The sequence below is a fragment of the Acartia tonsa genome, chromosome 13 (genome assembly GCF_053477335.1).
Source record: "Acartia tonsa isolate MP-2025a chromosome 13, ASM5347733v1, whole genome shotgun sequence".
Lineage (NCBI taxonomy): Eukaryota > Metazoa > Arthropoda > Copepoda > Calanoida > Acartiidae > Acartia > Acartia tonsa.
This window is the reverse complement of record NC_137272.1, coordinates 6,309,022-6,326,219: the sequence shown is the minus strand read 5'-3', so window position 1 is coordinate 6,326,219 and position 17,198 is coordinate 6,309,022. Positions and strand designations below refer to the sequence as shown.

Here is a 17,198-nt window from a genome sequence, read left to right as displayed (position 1 = left end):
AACAAAATAACCATGACGGCCAGACTGCCTTTTTGGCAGGTTTTAGGCTATTTTTATATATTTAACACTTTTTTCCATATCTTCAGTGTATATGGTCCGATTTTCCAAATTTTTTAAGTTAAGGATTTAAAAATTAAATTTTTTGTCGTTTTAAAAAAAACAGCCATGACGGCCAGACTGCCTTTTATCAAGTTTTGGGCTATTTTTATATGTTTTACATATTTCCCCATATCTTTGTTTATTTTGATGCAATTTTCAAACTTTTATGGTATTTCAGAATCAAAATAATTTTTCCCATTGTTATACTTATGAGCATCTTTAATATAATTTACTTTGACCATCGTCATCATGCAAAATAAAACAAGGTTTCATGTTTATTTTATCCAATAAATCTATTCTTGATTTTAGTAAAAACCTTTTAAATCTACCTGTATATTCCCATCGGAGATTTTTTGTGCTTCGCTACTTATGGTTGTTGTCATCCTTGTTTTTGTGTTTTTGAGCTAAAAAATTAGCCTTAAATTTTAAAATAAAATAGCCCATAAAAAAGCCCTGGACCTATGTGGAACCTAGTAAAAGTGTCTGACTCTGATTATGACGTAAAAAAAATTACCTTATGAGAGGCCACTAAAAATTTTAACATTGGTCAATTTCTACTGGCCTCTCATTGGCTATTTTTTTACGTCATAATCAGAGTCAGACACTTTTACTAGGTTCCCTATGTGAAGTTTCACAAGTTATAGGACAGGATCCGTGGCAAGTAATACATTTTTTTTTAATCCTCTTTTAAATCATTTGTTTTAAAAAAATAAGGATGACAAAGTAGCGAAGCTCAAATATTATTAACGAATATTGGGGGAAAATACTATATAGCAGTGTCATACAATAAAATATCCTGAATAGGAATCAAGAAAATCAAGAAAACATAAAAATCTAGGAATCGATCTAGCATCCCAATTAATAGACAAATCTTATCAAAACTGCGTGAAAATAAGTAGAATCTAAAATTGATTAATCCCAAAAATTTGAGCCCTCTGTCTCCAAAAGGAATTGAGCAACACACGAAAACATAAAAATCTAGGAATCGATCTAGCACCCCAAATAACAGACAAATGGATAAAACAATGTATAGATTAGATGGGCATATGTCATAGGAATCTTCCTATTTCAGCTGTCTATCTTGAATAGGAGCCGAGAAAATCACGTTTCCACCAATTCATTAATTACGGACAGACGGACGGACGAACATTCGGAATTATAGCGTAGCTTCGCTACTAAAAACAAACATATATAAAACTTAAGAATGTTTTGAAAATGGCCACACATACTAAGCGTCAATGCAACAAAACTCAAAGTATGTTTTCGTTCCGCAAATTATCACCTAAGAATAGTATTTCATATTCGCAAAAGACAAATATAGAAAAGTTTTTTTCTATTTATTACTGCAAAATCTGAAAAAAATGAAATAGAAATTATTTGAATTTTTTTGTATGTTTCATTAAAACATACAACAGTTATAAAATGGTAAAATGTCTAGCATTTTTTAGGTGTTTTGCTGGAGTTTTTACCAGTGCAGTGTATAGTAATCAACGATTTGTAAAGACAGTTCATTAAGCTCTTAAAGGGTTAACTTAAACATTTTAGTTAAAAATTATCTTATGTCCAAATATCTTTAGAATAGAATCATAATATCGGGATCTTTAGCACATAGGTTTTAATTTAAAAGCATTCGTATAAAAATTTCTGTCTCTTTAGATTATGTTTGGTTAATAATGCTAATTATGATTTGATAAAAGGGAAACATGAGCGGAAGTAAGTGCACACACAAATTTTTGGGCTGACGCAAAACGCAATGGACACATAAAAACAGGACAATGGATATATAATACGTGGATTTTGTGACAGGAAAACTTTTGGCGTCAATACATAGCTTACATAGCTATCAGCTATTAGTCAGTGCGTTACTAAATGATCAAGGGAGGGGATAAAATAAAGTCATAAGAGGGGGGAATTAGCCAGCTGAAAGTATAATTTTATTAGAGCAAGCGAAAACATGGTGCACTATCCAAGTAATTATAAATCGATTTAAAGGACATTTTTAGGCAGTGATTTTCAAATTTCGCAAATTTATTTGAATTTCGCAAATTGTTACGTTTATGACATGGATCTAAAGGGATAAGACAATTGCCGATATATTGATGTACATACCCATTGATGATACACAAATTATCCCTTCTGTAGATTAAAATTAGTGGTTGAAACGTATGAAAACTCAACTTAATAAACCAACCAATCGAAATTTATTAAAAGTCTTCAGAGTTGTTAAGCAATCGAATAAAAAAACGTTATTATAAAACTTTGGGTACTAGTGTAATAAACAGCCCATTGTACCCATTTATTTTATGATCCAAATTAAAATTACTCCACTTCTATATATGATAAAAGCGGCTAACCTGTTTTTTTTTACATATTTTTATTATATTTTATAATTAAACTAATAATTGTATTACCTGGGTTTGTAAATTATAAAACATTTTCCAAGATTTCAAATTTGTGAATCAGGAAATCATTGTAATAAGATCACCTTAATTATTATCACTAGATTCAATTATTAATCACTCAAAGAAAATCTGAAATAAGAAATAAAGTTCATTGATGTCTTAACTATTTGATAAACCTTTCGAACAAAATCCTTTTTCAACTGTAAAAAAAAAAATAAGCCATTATGAGAAGCTCGAATAATGCATTAAGAAAAACCATAAACTTAACCTAGCCTAAAATAAGCTTAATCCCATACTTGATACTTGAAACCATAAGTAAAGATATCATGTTATTCATCATATTCTATAACATGTGTGGAAAGCTAACATCTTTAAACTAAGTAATTCAAAAAATGAAATAATTTTATGAGATTTTAAAAATTGAAATAGGAGCATTTTTCTAAGATTTATTTTTTTTGTCACATTTTAAGAATAATGAAAAGTTTGTGTAGTGTGAGCACACCCCCCCCCCCTTTTCAGTTACTAGTTTTCATTCTTGTGTCTAATGTATACACGCCCCCTCTCATGTCTAGTGTATGCACGCCCCTGCTTATAATGTGCAGAACAGATATGTAACTTGAAAATTTATGTCATCACTTTTCTGCAGTTAAGAAAATGCACTTATTGGGATTTAAATTCTAAAAAAAAGAAAATATTTATATCATGACTCTTAGGGGATAAAACAATTGTCAATAATTTGATGTACATACCCAATGATAATAAACAAAATTACCCCTTCTGTAGAATAAAAATAATGGTTGAATCAACTTATGAATCAGCCAATCCAAATTCACTAAGGTCCCTAAATTTGTTAAGCCAATGAATATGAAAACGTTGTATAAATACTTTGGGGACTATTGAAATAAACAGTACATTGTTTCATCTCTCTCTGAATAATCTACTAATCATTTTTATGAATACATTGCAGCGGTTTCAGAAATGCACTTAGCAACTCAATTTTAAAACTAGGCACACTGTAAGAAAATAAAATGAACAAAAGAGTCTTTAGCAGTGCTTTAATAGTTACTAGCAAATACGCCCCTAAAAGCCTCAAGGGGCTTTTAAGGGAGGGGGGGGGGGAAGTCCGCACTCCACTCCCCCATTTTCAATTTAAGTTTTAAGTAGAAAAATATAAGATAATTTTTTTTTTGGGGGGGGGGGGGTAAGGTGGAGATATCCTCCACCAGATAGTTAAAAGCCTTCCCAGGACATATAAAAAGCTTCAGTGAAAAAGAGAACCATATCGGTTTGGTGATCAGCGAGATCCTTGACAAACAGAAAAACTTAAGTTTCTTTATTATAAGGATAACTATTAGATTATCATATATTCTAAAACTTTTAAAGAAAAAAGAATGAATATTCTTTTATTGTAACGTTTTATTTGTTTTTTTTAACAAGATTTTCTTCTATGAAAATTATGCTTTTTTTAAAAACAAAAAAAGATAACTATCTGTCTGTCCTTAAGTGTACAGATATAAAAACCCCAAATGACGTCTGGAAATGCAGACCATTGTTTAAAAAGAAAATAAAATGTCAATTTCAACAGAGGTAAAAACTGTAAGACTTTAATTTAAAAAGGCATAAAAAATGGAAAAAGCTTAAGGTATGTTTGACACATATGTTGAATATCCTATAATATAAAGTAGTAAGTTTTTTTTTTACTGAAGTCAACCCATTGCGTATTCCTATTTAGGTAAAATTTATACAGGTTTTAGAGGTGATTTAGGCTATTTTATTTCAAGATTTGAAGTCTTGGGATGGTTCTAGGCTAAATTTTCAATACAAAGCCCCTAAATGCTAGGTGCGCAGCAACTAGTATACTTTATTGTAGTATTATTGGGTTAAGACTTCGCTTATAAAAACTTCCTTTGAAATTTAATCAGACATACAGACAGACAGTTAAACATCCTGCTACTTTACAATATAGGATAATGTTTTCAAATAATGTATTTTTAATTTTGTACTTATATAATGTATAAATATTGCATAAATCTGATTTTCTTATCAATAAATTGTCCTACTAAGATTAAAATCATTTAACAATAATAATAATACAATATGGTATTTATGTAGCATACAGTATACTTAATCGGATAGGTAATCTAATATTCGTTTTTACAGACCTTAAGTTAGGGACACACAGAAAAAACAGGGATCTAAAGGGATAAGACAATGGCCGATTAATCGATGTACATCACCAATGGTGATACACAAAAATTCCCCTTCTGTAGATTACAATTAGTGATTGAAATGTTTTGACTCTCTACTTAATGAATCAGCCAATCAAAATTTAATAAAAGTATTCATCGTTAATTCAAAACTTTGGGGACTAGTGTATTAAACGTCCCGATGCCCCTTCCTCCCTGCAGAATACCTAACACCAAATACAACTTAAAATTGAAAATTGTATTACTTTAAGTCCAAACACAGACTACATAAACAGACCTTAAAGAGTAGTTATGCGCTCAAAAACAAAGAAATCCACTAATTTACCCCACTGTTATAATATAAACATTGCATTATATAAAAACAAAATGTTTATTTGTCATACAGCATATAGTCTATTTTCATAGACTAGGGGCTAGGCCAGAAACGTCCAAGGGGATAGGTGGTAAAAGGGTGTAACCCCTCACCCCAAAATAAATTTTGATTTTTAATTTCGCCTCTTTTATCCCTACATTTTAGACGTATTTTTAAGACGTCACACATGACACTTTCCAGCGGTTCTTGAGGGTTTTACTAAGAACGGAGAACCAAATTGGTACGGTTCAACTATTATGAATGTTATAATTTAATTTTTCAAAAATAAAAAAAATTAAAAAGGGGGGGGGGGGGGGTATCAATGCTCAATTGACACTCAACTGTGGGAAAGCACCCGTAACTTGTTAAATATTTGTAGAATGGTCATTTTAAGTATTTAGGTAATCAATTTAAAATTTAAAATCTATAGGACGACTCAAACAATAATCCTACATTTTTAAATTATTTAATATTTTCAAATTTTTCAATGGCCTATCCCTAACTTCGTGTATAAAAGTGTTGCTGATAAGAATTAGTTAAGCATTTTTCTAAGAAGTAAAGGGTTGCAACTTTTAGATGTGTTTTTCAAATCCTACATTCGACATTAAGTTGTTAAATGTAAAAACAAACATTTAAAATAAAGCCCAACAAACGAACAGTGTCTAATTATTATATGAATCATTATAACATTCAAATAAATAATTTTCTTTGTTTGTTTTGAGTCTCTAATCATAGACATGATTGTCCTTGCATTATTTTTTTTAGTAGAGTTATTGGCTTTTCATAAAAACACCTCTGTCTTAAAGTTTTAAAATAAAATAACTTTAGGTTTGTCTTTATAATTCTTAAATATCAAAGTGTTTTTATGAAACAGGAATAAGTATCAAAAAAGTTTCAAAATAATTTTTTACGATTAAAGAATTATAATAAAATACTCTGATTTAGAAAATTTGAGAATTTATTTTGGTATGCCAATTCCCAGGAATAACAAAACTGGTTTTCATTTTAATATCTACGGAAAACTGTCTATGATACGATGCGATAAATAACTATTACGGATCTATAATATCCTTGTTTATTATTAAAGACAATTAATACGGGCATGATAAAAAATACATAAGTCATCAATTATATGAAAACGTACTTTGTGCACCTTTAAAAATATTTTCTAGATCTTTATCCAAAAGTATATTAATCCAGGGATCTAAAGGGAAAAGACAATGGTCGATAAATTGATGTACATCCCAAATGATGATACACTTAATTTTCTTTTTTATTAGTGGTTGAAACGTGTGGACACTTAATGAATCAACCAATCACAATTCAAAGTCCCCAAAGTTTTTTACCAACGCATAAGAAAATGTTATTATGATACTTTGGGGACTGTCCTCTCTCAAGGACGATGAAACGTGAAGAAAGGACAAAATTCTAAGGGGGAGGAGTATTACAAAACCAAATCGTGAAATTATGTATCCCATGCGGGAAATGTGACATATTCGTTTCATTTTTTTGTGAGTATTCCTCATCTGATCTGGAATTCCATAGAAGAGAAAAATACCTAATAAGACAGGCCATATAGCGGCTTGCTTTGTCCATCCTTCTGTTTGTTTGTCGTTATTTTCTGTTTTTCTTATATTTTAGGCTTCCTTAAACCTTAAGTGCCCCTAGAGGCCTCAAGGGGGCATAACTAGTAGTTTTAAAGAACTTTCTACATTAGAATACAAAATAAGAATATATTTACTATTTAAATTTTAACGAAAATTTTAATTTCTTTCTATTGCAATTTTAATTTTTTACGTCAAATTGGATCTCACATATTGATATCCCAAAGACCTTAAAAAAGGTACCTCATGACATGACAATAATTGTAATTATAAAAATAAAGGGATTGCCTTTTCTCATAAACAGGATGCCCTGCTCAGCTCAGCCTTTAGAACCTAGGGGCTCTGTAATACAAGGATTCTAGGGAATAGTCCATAAGGGGCGATTCGTCGTATTTTCAAAATGGCTTTTAATAGGTTGTTTTAGGTTAGATTAGGTTATATTGGATTAGGTGATTGCCCCACAGAGTTAGGTAATTGGCCCCGCAGGGTTAGAGCCCCCATCAGGGGATAGAAATAGGAGAAAAGCTACTGTAAAATATACGAAGAATCGCCCCATAAGGTGCGATGTTACGAAAGAGACTATACCCGGATTCTATATGAAGCTTCCCTAAATGGAGAACTCAATCAGTTTAGTAGTTATCAAAATCTTAAGCTACAGGCTAAAAAAACTTACTAATCTAGTTTAAAAATAACCAGCTGACCCTTCATCGATGATTTATCCTTATAAATCAGATCCAATGTTGAGTTTGAGAAAACTTTGAATGGATTGTTTATAAATATTTTAAACTCGCGGTAATAATTCTTTCTTCATGTCAAAAAATCAATGACAAATTATGGTAAAAATGCAATTAGTTTTAATCTTTTTGCAGAAATTTTCAGGGAACTAAAGGGATAAGACATTGGCCGATAAATCGATGTACATCCCCAATGACAATGCACAAAATTAATGTAGATTACAATTAGGGGTTGAAACGTTTGGACACTCAACTTAACCAACGAATCAATCGAAATTCAATTAAAATTCCTAAAGTTGTTAAGCCAACAAATAGAAAACTTTGGGAATACTGTAATAAACAGCCCAATATCCCCTCCCTCCCTGGAAATGTTTCAAGATAATCATAAATAAATATCTGTCTAGGGGCAAGATAACTAAGACAGATATTAGCATATGCATTTCTAGCTTGAACCATCCAATCAAGATGTAATAAAAAACAAAGTTTTAATCAAATGAGAAATCTGATAGTATGAACGAACCTAACAAAATTGATAGAATTATCTAACAAATGAGAGATCGTGTATGCATAAACTTTGGGTAAATGGGTAACTTAAAGTATAACGTCCTATTACTTTAAAATATACACCAAACAAAAGCGTCAGATTTGCATATACTTTTTTAGAAACTTATTTTATCAAGCAATAAATAAAATCTAAAACGCATATAAAAATATAAAAAAATAATAAACTAAATCACTTCTTTACATAAACGTTTATAATAAGATATTTCATCACTTTAAATATAAAAATCACTCTTAACTGCTTTTATCTTTTTTTAAAATCACTTTTTAAATAACCATAATCAATTATAATTGTTTTAATAATATGCTTATTTGATGAGCTGTTTTATTTCTTAAAGAAGAAGGAATTCATTTTATAAAAATAAAATGTTCCCATGTTATGATATGGCATTGCTACGCTACCTCCTTCTTGAAGAAACACATGTGATTATGTGATATCGTCGGAGTTTCTCCGTTGGTGCCCCTTCCCCCTCCGTCGGAGGGGGGGGGGGGGAGGGGGGTTGAAAATAAAGGAGTTAAAATTTTGGGAGAATAAGAGAGGTATATAATGTTAAACAAACTGACAGCTTTATAATGAAACGAGGCATTTTAGCAACAATGCCTTCCTCATATGTCCATGCTTTTTCTTACTGCGTCAAAATATTTCTAAATCAAAGTATGTAGATATATGTATGTTGTATTGGTTAGTTCAAAAGACATTTGATATATCTAAATAACAGTACTTTTTGCGTATTTTCTGTCCTATAATTGGTATGTTACACTAATTTTAAAACTATTTAAGGAACTGGATTAAATATCTTATAATACGTCTAGTTGAGCGCGCAACAATCCACTTCCCTATGAATTTTCCTTCCCATTTGAAAGACGGACCCATTAGGCCTTAATCAATATCGCCCCCATCCTCTTTTCCTCCGTTCCCAATTGTTCAGGGATATTAAGGGATAAAACAATGGACAAAATTGATGATAAATAAAAATAATCCTTCTTTAGACTATGATAATTGGTTGAAAAGTTAGGATCCTACTCGTATGATCAGCAAATCAAAATTAAATATAATCTATCAAAAAGGGAATGTGCTTATAAAACTTTGGGTGTCAGTATCAGTTAAAGTCCAGTGTCCCCTCTCTCCCTGCAAATACTAGTACAACTCAGGGAGTAAGGGAGGGGACAATGGGCAATTAATTCAATTTAATAGTTTTCAAAGAAAGGTTATGAAATCCAGGTTAATCCAGAAAATTTTGAGGAAATTGTAAAGGGGGGTGTTAATAAAATTGAGAAAACTGTAAAATAAGAAAAAAGTTCCTAGAAAAAAGAAATCATTTGGAAATTAGATTACCAGTATATCAGACTGATGTAACCATTCTGTAATTGAATACTAGAAAAATCTCCCTGTAACTCGTTCAACCCATAGCCCTATAATTCTAAATTTTAATGGTTCTTAGAATGTTTATTTCTATTTCTAATTAAAGAGTAACTCCACTACTAAAAATGAGCTTAATTTTTAACATTTTCTTATTAATTCTCCCTGTAATTATTGCTTTGAAAGTTATCCAGAAAATTAAAGAGAGCTTTTCCAATCTGATAGCTGTATAATTGTAACAAGGATGACAATATATGATTATAGGTAAGCAAACAGGGATCTAAAGGGATAAGAAAATGGCCGATTAATTGTAGTACATAGTACATACCCAATGACGAAACACAAAATTGCCTCTTCTGTAGATTAAAATTAGTTCTTGAATACTCAATTTAATGAATCAACTTAATCAGAGTTTACTGAAGTCCCCAAATTTGTTAAGACAACGAATAAGAAGAAGTTATCATAGGACTTTGGGGACTTGTGTAATAAATATCCCGTTGCCTCCTCTCTCTCTCTCTACAAAATTGACGTCTGCACCGAAACTGTCCCAATTTTGTATAACTTTTGCGGAACAAGTTCCAATTACGTCATATTTTTCTTTCCCGAAAAAGAGAAGGGGGAAAGAAAAAAAAGGGAAGGGGGGAAGAAAAAAGAGATGGGAGAAAAGGGGGTTTTCCCCATCTCTTTTGAAGAGATTTTCTTCCCCCCCTCCCTTTTTCGGGAAAGAAAAATATGACGTAATTGGAACTTGTTCCGCAAAAGTTATACAAAATTGGGACAGTTTCGGTGACGTCTACAAAATTGTATGAAAAAGTTTTGCTTTTTTTGGAAGCATTGCAATAATCCAGGTTTAATGTTTTGGGTAGCAAATCTTCACTATAAGTGTTGCTTTTTGTAAGTGTAGAAATTAAATTAAATTAAATTGAATAACTGTATGTCCCCTTCCCAAGGATCATGTTCCAACTTTTAATAGGGTTCTTGAAAATCAACCAATAGCGTCGGAATATCAACACAGCCAAAACAATACCCAGCAGGGGGATCGAGGTAGTTGTCTGGTTATACATCTATTTTTAAAGATTATTGTCTTCAATATGATGCTGTAAGTATTGGTGCAAAAAATGGGGACAAATTTCAAATTGATTTGACGGGGCTGATGTTTTACGTCACAAGTGAGGGGAAAGAAAAGGGAAGGAGGAAAGAAACCCCAAAGAAAAGAGATGGGGGTATGACGTCAAAAAGAGAGTACACGTCAAAACAATTTAAAATTTGTCCCCATTTTTTGCACCAATACTTACAGCATCCCGTGTAATTTTTCTCTGAATTGTTCAGATTATTTCAAACAGCTCTGCTGCTAGTTGATGTAATTGTCATTGTGTTGAAATTTAACTGGTTAAGAAACAATAATTATTTGATTCTGATTTTTTTTTTAACTGCCAAGCAACGGTCTAGTTACAAAAGGGTTAAATGGCAATTAAGTGTTACTCTAACCTAATACCCTTCCGGCGAATTGTCACTCTATACTTTAAACAAAAGACACAGAGTATGATTCAAGCAAAAGAGGGATAGAACCTCAAGCTTTTCATTTCTTTTGATCATTCAGAAATATTTAGAAACTTTAACTTTATATTGTAAGTGAGAAAGAAAAACAAATTTAATTCTACAATTCTTTATTACATTAACATAATATTAAAAATTATATGTATGAAAAAGTCTTTTGTCAGTAAGTTTTTAGTCACATGTCAATAAAATCTGAAGTAAAGTCAATAGTAATGAGTTGTCATGAGTCAAATTTTGCCATTTGTCTAACCAAGCAGCTTATAGTGCCTAATAAACAATGACGCCAAAAAATACAAATGACCAATGCTAGGCCAGTATTCATTGTAATTGACCAATGGTAAAATATAAACTGGGATGTCATTAGTCATGTGTATTGTATGACGTCAATTTATATTAGGCACTATAAGCCGCTTAAAATTTTGTCATTTGTCAAATATAATAATAAAATGGGCTATTGTTACCATTATTAGTTGCAATTTTTTTTCTAATACTAAAACACCTTAAGACTAATTACAAGTTATTTTTTTTAAAAATAATAAGTTAGAATAACAATGGAAGATATTTTAGGTAACTCCTAAGGATCCTTATATTCAAGCAACTGACTGCACATATCTATGTCTATGCAGTCAGCTGTTTGGCCTTAAATGTCCTTTAAAGTCACACAAACATCATCTATCTTCATATATTCAACTAAATTCATATAAGGATGCAAGGTTTTTATTTCTTTCCAGAGCATCTTCGACACTTCTTCCTGAAATATGCAAATATAGTTAGTAAAAAATTTACTTACCAGCTTTAGTGTTTACTATTTTGCAAAGTATTGGGGGTTTGATGGGTATGGGTAAAACTTAATTCAAACAGTGTGTCTAATTGTGCTTGACGCGGGCCATGTTCATAGTGGAAAGAATTAACAAGAAACATCTCAGTACCAAAATTAGTTGGGTTTTCAGAATAATATTGCGTTATTTAAAGTTTGGTTGCCTATTGGGTGTTATTCAGTAAACATCCTAGGATTGGCTACTTCAATGTGTACATAAGAGAGGAAAAGAAGGCTTAAATCTAAGGAATTTTATTTTCAATTTTGAAAATTTTATAGAGTAAGTTTAAATCGTTTTGGTTCTCAGAAAATAAAAATGTAGTTATTTTACTCTTCCAGTGAATGTTTGGAGTGTACCTTACCTGCAATTACACTTTTTACATCCACATCCTCCTTGTTTAGGTTTCCTTCTCCTTCGCCTCTTTGTTGTTGTTATAACTTAAATTTCAACAGAGCTGGATCTTTAAATCAGTTTGATGGTGCGCCATATCGGGGCGCGCCAAATTTCAGCCGATCAAGCGCGGCATTTCACACAATGCTGTGCTCTCATTGGTGGAAAGTTGGATTGCCCCGATATGGCGCACCATCAAAATGATTAAAGATCCAGCTCAGTGTATATTTTATGTTTGTGAGAATAAGGAGATTTTGCTAGATAAAGAAGAATTTTTGTGAATAAGGTAGATTTTGTGAGGATAGGGAAAAATATGTGAGAATAAAGGAGGATATGTGAAATAGGGTGGGTCGATTTTGAAATTTTTTTTCTGAGACCAAAGCGGGGATCTACAAACAATTTTTATGAGTATAATACACCTCTGGATGATTTAAAATTTATCCTAAGTCTTAAAACCGCTGACAACCAGACGTTCAATTGTATAGCTATTCGTAAATGGGTGTCAAAAATGTTTTGAATCAGAACTATGGCTTCATGGTGCTCTCAGGAAAAGCATTGAAGAGTAGAATCAGGAACTTTTAACCGTTTCAAAATATCTCGTTCCAAGCCTGAGAAAATCTCAAAAAACCTCTACAAATTGGACAATTCTCAATAAACCTTTAAAAATGGAGGTTTTTTAGTCATTTCTAAGGCTAGGAATGAGATATTTTGAAACGGACAAAAGTTCCTGATTCTACTACTCAAGGCCTTTCCTGGGAGCACCATGAAGCCATCATTCTGATTCAACATTTTTTTTACAATCATTTACAAATAGCTATACAATTTTATGTCTGGTCGTTGGTAAAAGGTTGGTAAATAAAGGGTAAGGAAGCGAAATATGACTTTGACTGACTTATAGTCGGAAATTTATTATATAACTGGGGAAATGCACAAAAATATTTAGCCCTCTAGCACTAATAGAAATTGAGATAATAAGTAGAGAAGACTTGAATGTCGTCTTTGCATATTTTTTTATTACTGAAATACATTTTAAAGTGGTCGCATTCTAAATATCATTTTTTTAATTCTTGTTTGGTCAGAAATTTTATTTAAGTTCGTTTTATCTGTTGCACATCCCCTCTTTGTCTAATTCCTAATGTGAAAGAAGGGAAAATTTGTAAGAAAAAGATAATATGAGAAATTTGTGCTAAAATACTGCATTCTTAGCTAAAATTAATTGAATCTCATTTAATTCATGGTGAAAAATTGGTGGTAACAAAAGCATCCTGGTTCCTGGTATTTTTACAAGGTTCCTGAATCCAGCAGAACAAATACTTCCCTAAATTCTAGGTTCCTGGTAGCTGGCAACCATCAGTTTTTCCATGTTACCAGCTAACTGTTTGTAGTATAGCTCCGAAAAAGGATTAATACAAGACAAGTGTATTACATTGAGTCAATGAAATAGAAACTGTGTCCATAAACCAACAATACGCAAATTAATCTTATAACTTTCAATTTTCTTATTTACAAATATCTTTTTATGATAAATACCTTTTGAAGTTGTTGTAGTTGGTTTAGTTGATAATGGAGTGGATTTGCTGATTGTTGATGGCATTTCTTTTGAGGATGGACTGTCCTTGTCATCCTTATCGTCTTTACTATTTTTATCTTTTTCTTCTTTAACATTATTATTATCCTTGCCTTTTTTGTCTTTGTCATTGGAACCTTTTACTCCTTGAGAATCTTTGTTTCCTTTTGATTTATTCTCTTTTGTTTGTTTTCCATTTGATACTGTTGATTCTGAATTTTTACCTTTATTTGGATATCTATTAGATTTCTCCCCTCTAGTATGTTTTGGAGTAGGTTTTACTGGTCCTTTAATTGATTTTGATCCTTTATCCGTTTTATCAGAAGGTTTAGTTGATGGTTTCGTGGTTGTTTTCACTTTGTTTTTAGGAGCTTGGGTACTCTTCTTTTTGTCTTTTGTAGTTGATTCTTTTTTCTTTTTATGTGTAGAAAATTTTGGTTTGAGGGTTGTTTTAGCTGGATTTTTTACATTGTCACCTAAAATATTTTGATATTGAGATGACTGGGTTTTTTAATTAAACAATAAAAAACCCAACCCCCTTCCTTATTTGGAAAAAAAATTAATGAAAAAAAAATTATTATATATTATTTTAACATAACAATTTTACCTGAGCCATTTACTTTTTTTTTCTTATTGCCAGTAGAAGTTCCTCCCGTACCAAAACCTTTTGTGCCAGAACCACCACTAGTATTTCCTCCAGTATCAGAACCATTGGAGCCAGAACCATCTTTAGAAGTTCCTCCAGTACCAGAACCATTGGAGCCAGAACCACCTTTAGAAGTTCCTCCAGTACCAGATCCATTGGAGCCAGAACCACCTATAGAAGTTCCTCCAGTACCAGAACCATTGGAGCCAAAACCACCTTTAGAAGTTCCTCCAGTACCAGAACCATTGGAGCCAGAACCACCTTTAGAATTTCCTCCAGTACCAGAACCATTGGAGCCAAAACCACCTTCAGAAGTTCCTCCAGTACCAGAACCATTGGAGCCAGAACCACCTTCAGAAGTTCCTCCAGTACCAGAACCAGTAGAGCCAGAGCCACCACCATTAGTTCCCGAAGAATCTTTTTTTTTCCGTTTACCACCTGAAGAACTGACTCCACCAACTTTTGATTTGGGTGGTGGTGGCTTAGGAGGTGATGGTTTAGGGGCAGGTTTAGGGGGTTTAGGAGGTGATGGTTTCGGGGCAGGTTTTGGGGGTTTAGTGACTATTTTTTTAGGTGGAGGTGGCCGTGGAGGTGAAGGTTTAGGAGCTGGTTTTGGAGGTTGGGTTTTTACTTTAGGAGGTGGAGGTGGTGAGGGCTTTGGTGAAGGTTTTGGTGGTACAGGATTAGGAAATGGAGGTAATGGTATGTAGACTGGTGGTGGAGGTGGGGGTGGTGGCAGTGGACGAGGACGTGGTGGTGGAGGAGGTGGTGGTGGACGAGGACGTGGTGGTGGGGGTGGAGGAGGAGGTGGTGGTGGTGGAGGTGGAGGAGGTGGAGGTGGAGGAGGTGGAGGAGGGGGTGGGGGTGGTGGAGGAGGAGGTGGTGGTGGTGGAGGAGGTGGTGGTGGAGGAGGTGGTCGTGGGGGTGGAGGTGGGGGTGGAGGTGGAGGTGGAGGAGGTGGGGGTGGTGGAGGAGTTGTTTTTTTAAATGGAACAAATCTATTGTTTACTTTATTTTGAATTAATTTTCCAATGGCTGGAAGGCGGACTTGTTGAGGTTCAGGTGTATTACTGGTTCTTACAGGTGGTGGTGCAAGAGTTGATAAAAATGGAACAAATCTATTATTGACATTGGCATTTTGCTCTTCTTTTTCAAGATCATCTGGATTGTAATAATCATCTGATGATTCACCTGGCCATTTCAAGTTATCGATAGCAGCTCCAAGAACTATAAATAAGAAACACACAACATTTTACAATAAAAAGTGATATATCTTACACTATCTTGTAGAGCAAAATAATTTAGTTTTATCCCCCCCCCCCCTTTTTGAAAGAAATGAAAATAATGGAAAGAAGGTCCTTGGAAGAAAAGTATTATCAGATTAGTCTAGGTTAGATGATTTTCGGTAAGGTATCAGGTAATCCTGCATGAATAGGCCTTGCAAGGTTAAGGCTCCTTGCAATGGTTAGGCCTAAATAATGACATGTAATTGATCATAAGGAAAATCATAATTAATGGGTATAATATCTCTAGTAAATATTTATTTCTTAATTTTAGGCCTAGGAAAACGTTCAAATCCCATTTCAAAATAACTTTTTCCCTAACCCCCACCAACCAGTTTTCATTTAGGTTTTCATTGAGTAGGGTTGGTAGTTTGCTAGATATGCTTTCAGAGCATTAATTAAACTATAAGCAATTAAAAGATTTTTAAATGAAAATTACCAGAAAAACTTGCATTAAGTCCAAGACCTAAGAAAAAGGTACAAAAAAGTTGTTGAAACTTCATATTAATAATTTTGAAGAAGTTTCATTGTTGAAGAAATGATGTAAACTAATTTAAATGTTACAAAATTCATTACAACATTACATTTTTATGGTGTATAGCTATTCTGTAGGTTCTTACATTAAATTTTCAAGGGAGTTAAATTCTTTTTTTTAACAGAAGATATTGAACCCTTCACGCTGGACATATACTTAAGCTAGGAAATGATCATAGAGTTGCTACACTTTCTAAGATGAACCTATTCGATACAGGATTCATCATACTAAGTTTGAAATCGATAAGACAATTCTAACATGCCTAAATAAACGATAAGAGCTATCCATTACGGACGTACAGACGGACCTTCTCATATCTAATGATGTACAAATTGATTCCTACTGCTGCTATACCAGGGCGCGACATATATAGAGTAATGGGAATGCCTTGGCTCGAAGCAGTTGCTTCTCAATTCCATGCACAGTTAGGACTTACAGACAAAAATCCACCAACGTAACATATCATACTTGTTTTAAAACACATTAAAAAACTTTAATTTTACAAATGTTTCACTTTTATCCCTTGAACATGATTGATTTAATATATCATAAAGTCAAATAAATCAATAACTTTAGAAAAATTTTTGTTTCATAATATTACTTTAAGATATTCTTGTGGCTGCGCCAATAGCCTCTTGGGAGCCCTGATAACGGTCAGAGCTGTTGAAAAATTGCTTACATGTAACGTCTTATTTTTAACAACCTTGAGGACATTTATTGAATTTTGATTGGTTGATTCATTTAGTTGAGTGTCCAAACATTTCAACCAATAATTATCATCTACAAAAGTGGTAATTTTGTATATCACCATTGGGGATGTACATCAATTTATCGGCCATTGTCTTATCCCTTTAGATTCCTGCTTGGTACATAACCCATTAAGAATATAAATATAGAGTTATTACTATGGCTTCGAAACCTGTTAATAAAATAAAAATCATAAAATCAATGCCAATTTTGTTGGACGGGCCTTCGATCCCTCGGGGCCAACAAAACTGGTATTAATCTTTTTAGTTTCAATTCGACTATCCGCAAAAAGCTGTCTACAATATGATGCGACAAATAACTATTCCTAATGTGAGG

General features: G+C 32.7%; 2 protein-coding genes across 4 annotated transcripts in view; both read right to left on the bottom strand.

The window, feature by feature from the left end:
* LOC145334962 (uncharacterized) overlaps positions 1–2,650 on the bottom strand; it is a 55,846-nt gene extending 53,196 nt beyond the window's left edge. For both annotated transcript variants that reach the window (XM_080180598.1, XM_080180599.1), the window contains exon 1: positions 2,511–2,650. In XM_080180598.1, the coding sequence (XP_080036724.1) occupies positions 2,511–2,534 (24 nt within the window). In that variant the 5' untranslated portion in view covers positions 2,535–2,650. The remainder of the gene's footprint in view (positions 1–2,510) is intronic.
* An 8,319-nt stretch (positions 2,651–10,969) lies between these two features.
* LOC145304736 (uncharacterized) lies at positions 10,970–16,130 on the bottom strand. Of its 2 annotated transcripts, XM_080146701.1 has the most exons (6): positions 16,020–16,130; positions 14,350–15,524; positions 14,259–14,304; positions 13,615–14,127; positions 12,056–12,131; positions 10,970–11,627 (listed from the first exon to the last, which is right to left on the bottom strand). In XM_080146701.1, exons 1-6 carry the CDS (start codon positions 16,081–16,083, stop codon positions 11,594–11,596), a joined length of 1,908 nt encoding a protein of 635 aa, XP_080002827.1. In that variant the 5' UTR covers positions 16,084–16,130; the 3' UTR covers positions 10,970–11,593. The 2 variants fall into 2 exon arrangements, with proteins under 2 accessions (XP_080002827.1, XP_080002826.1); XM_080146700.1 differs by having other exon boundaries at positions 14,259–15,524.
* Positions 16,131–17,198: the final 1,068 nt, after the last annotated feature.

Excerpts from the sequence above, each read along its gene's own strand:
- LOC145304736 (XM_080146700.1), bottom strand. The coding sequence starts at position 16,083 with ATGAAGTTTCAACAACTTTTTTGTACCTTTTTCTTAGGTCTTGGACTT. Across the intron at positions 15,525-16,019 it reads ACTTAATGCAAGTTTTTCTG|TTCTTGGAGCTGCTATCGAT; the intron begins GTAATTTTCATT and ends TCTTATTTATAG. Across the intron at positions 14,128-14,258 it reads AAAAAAAGTAAATGGCTCAG|GTGACAATGTAAAAAATCCA; the intron begins GTAAAATTGTTA and ends AAAATATTTTAG.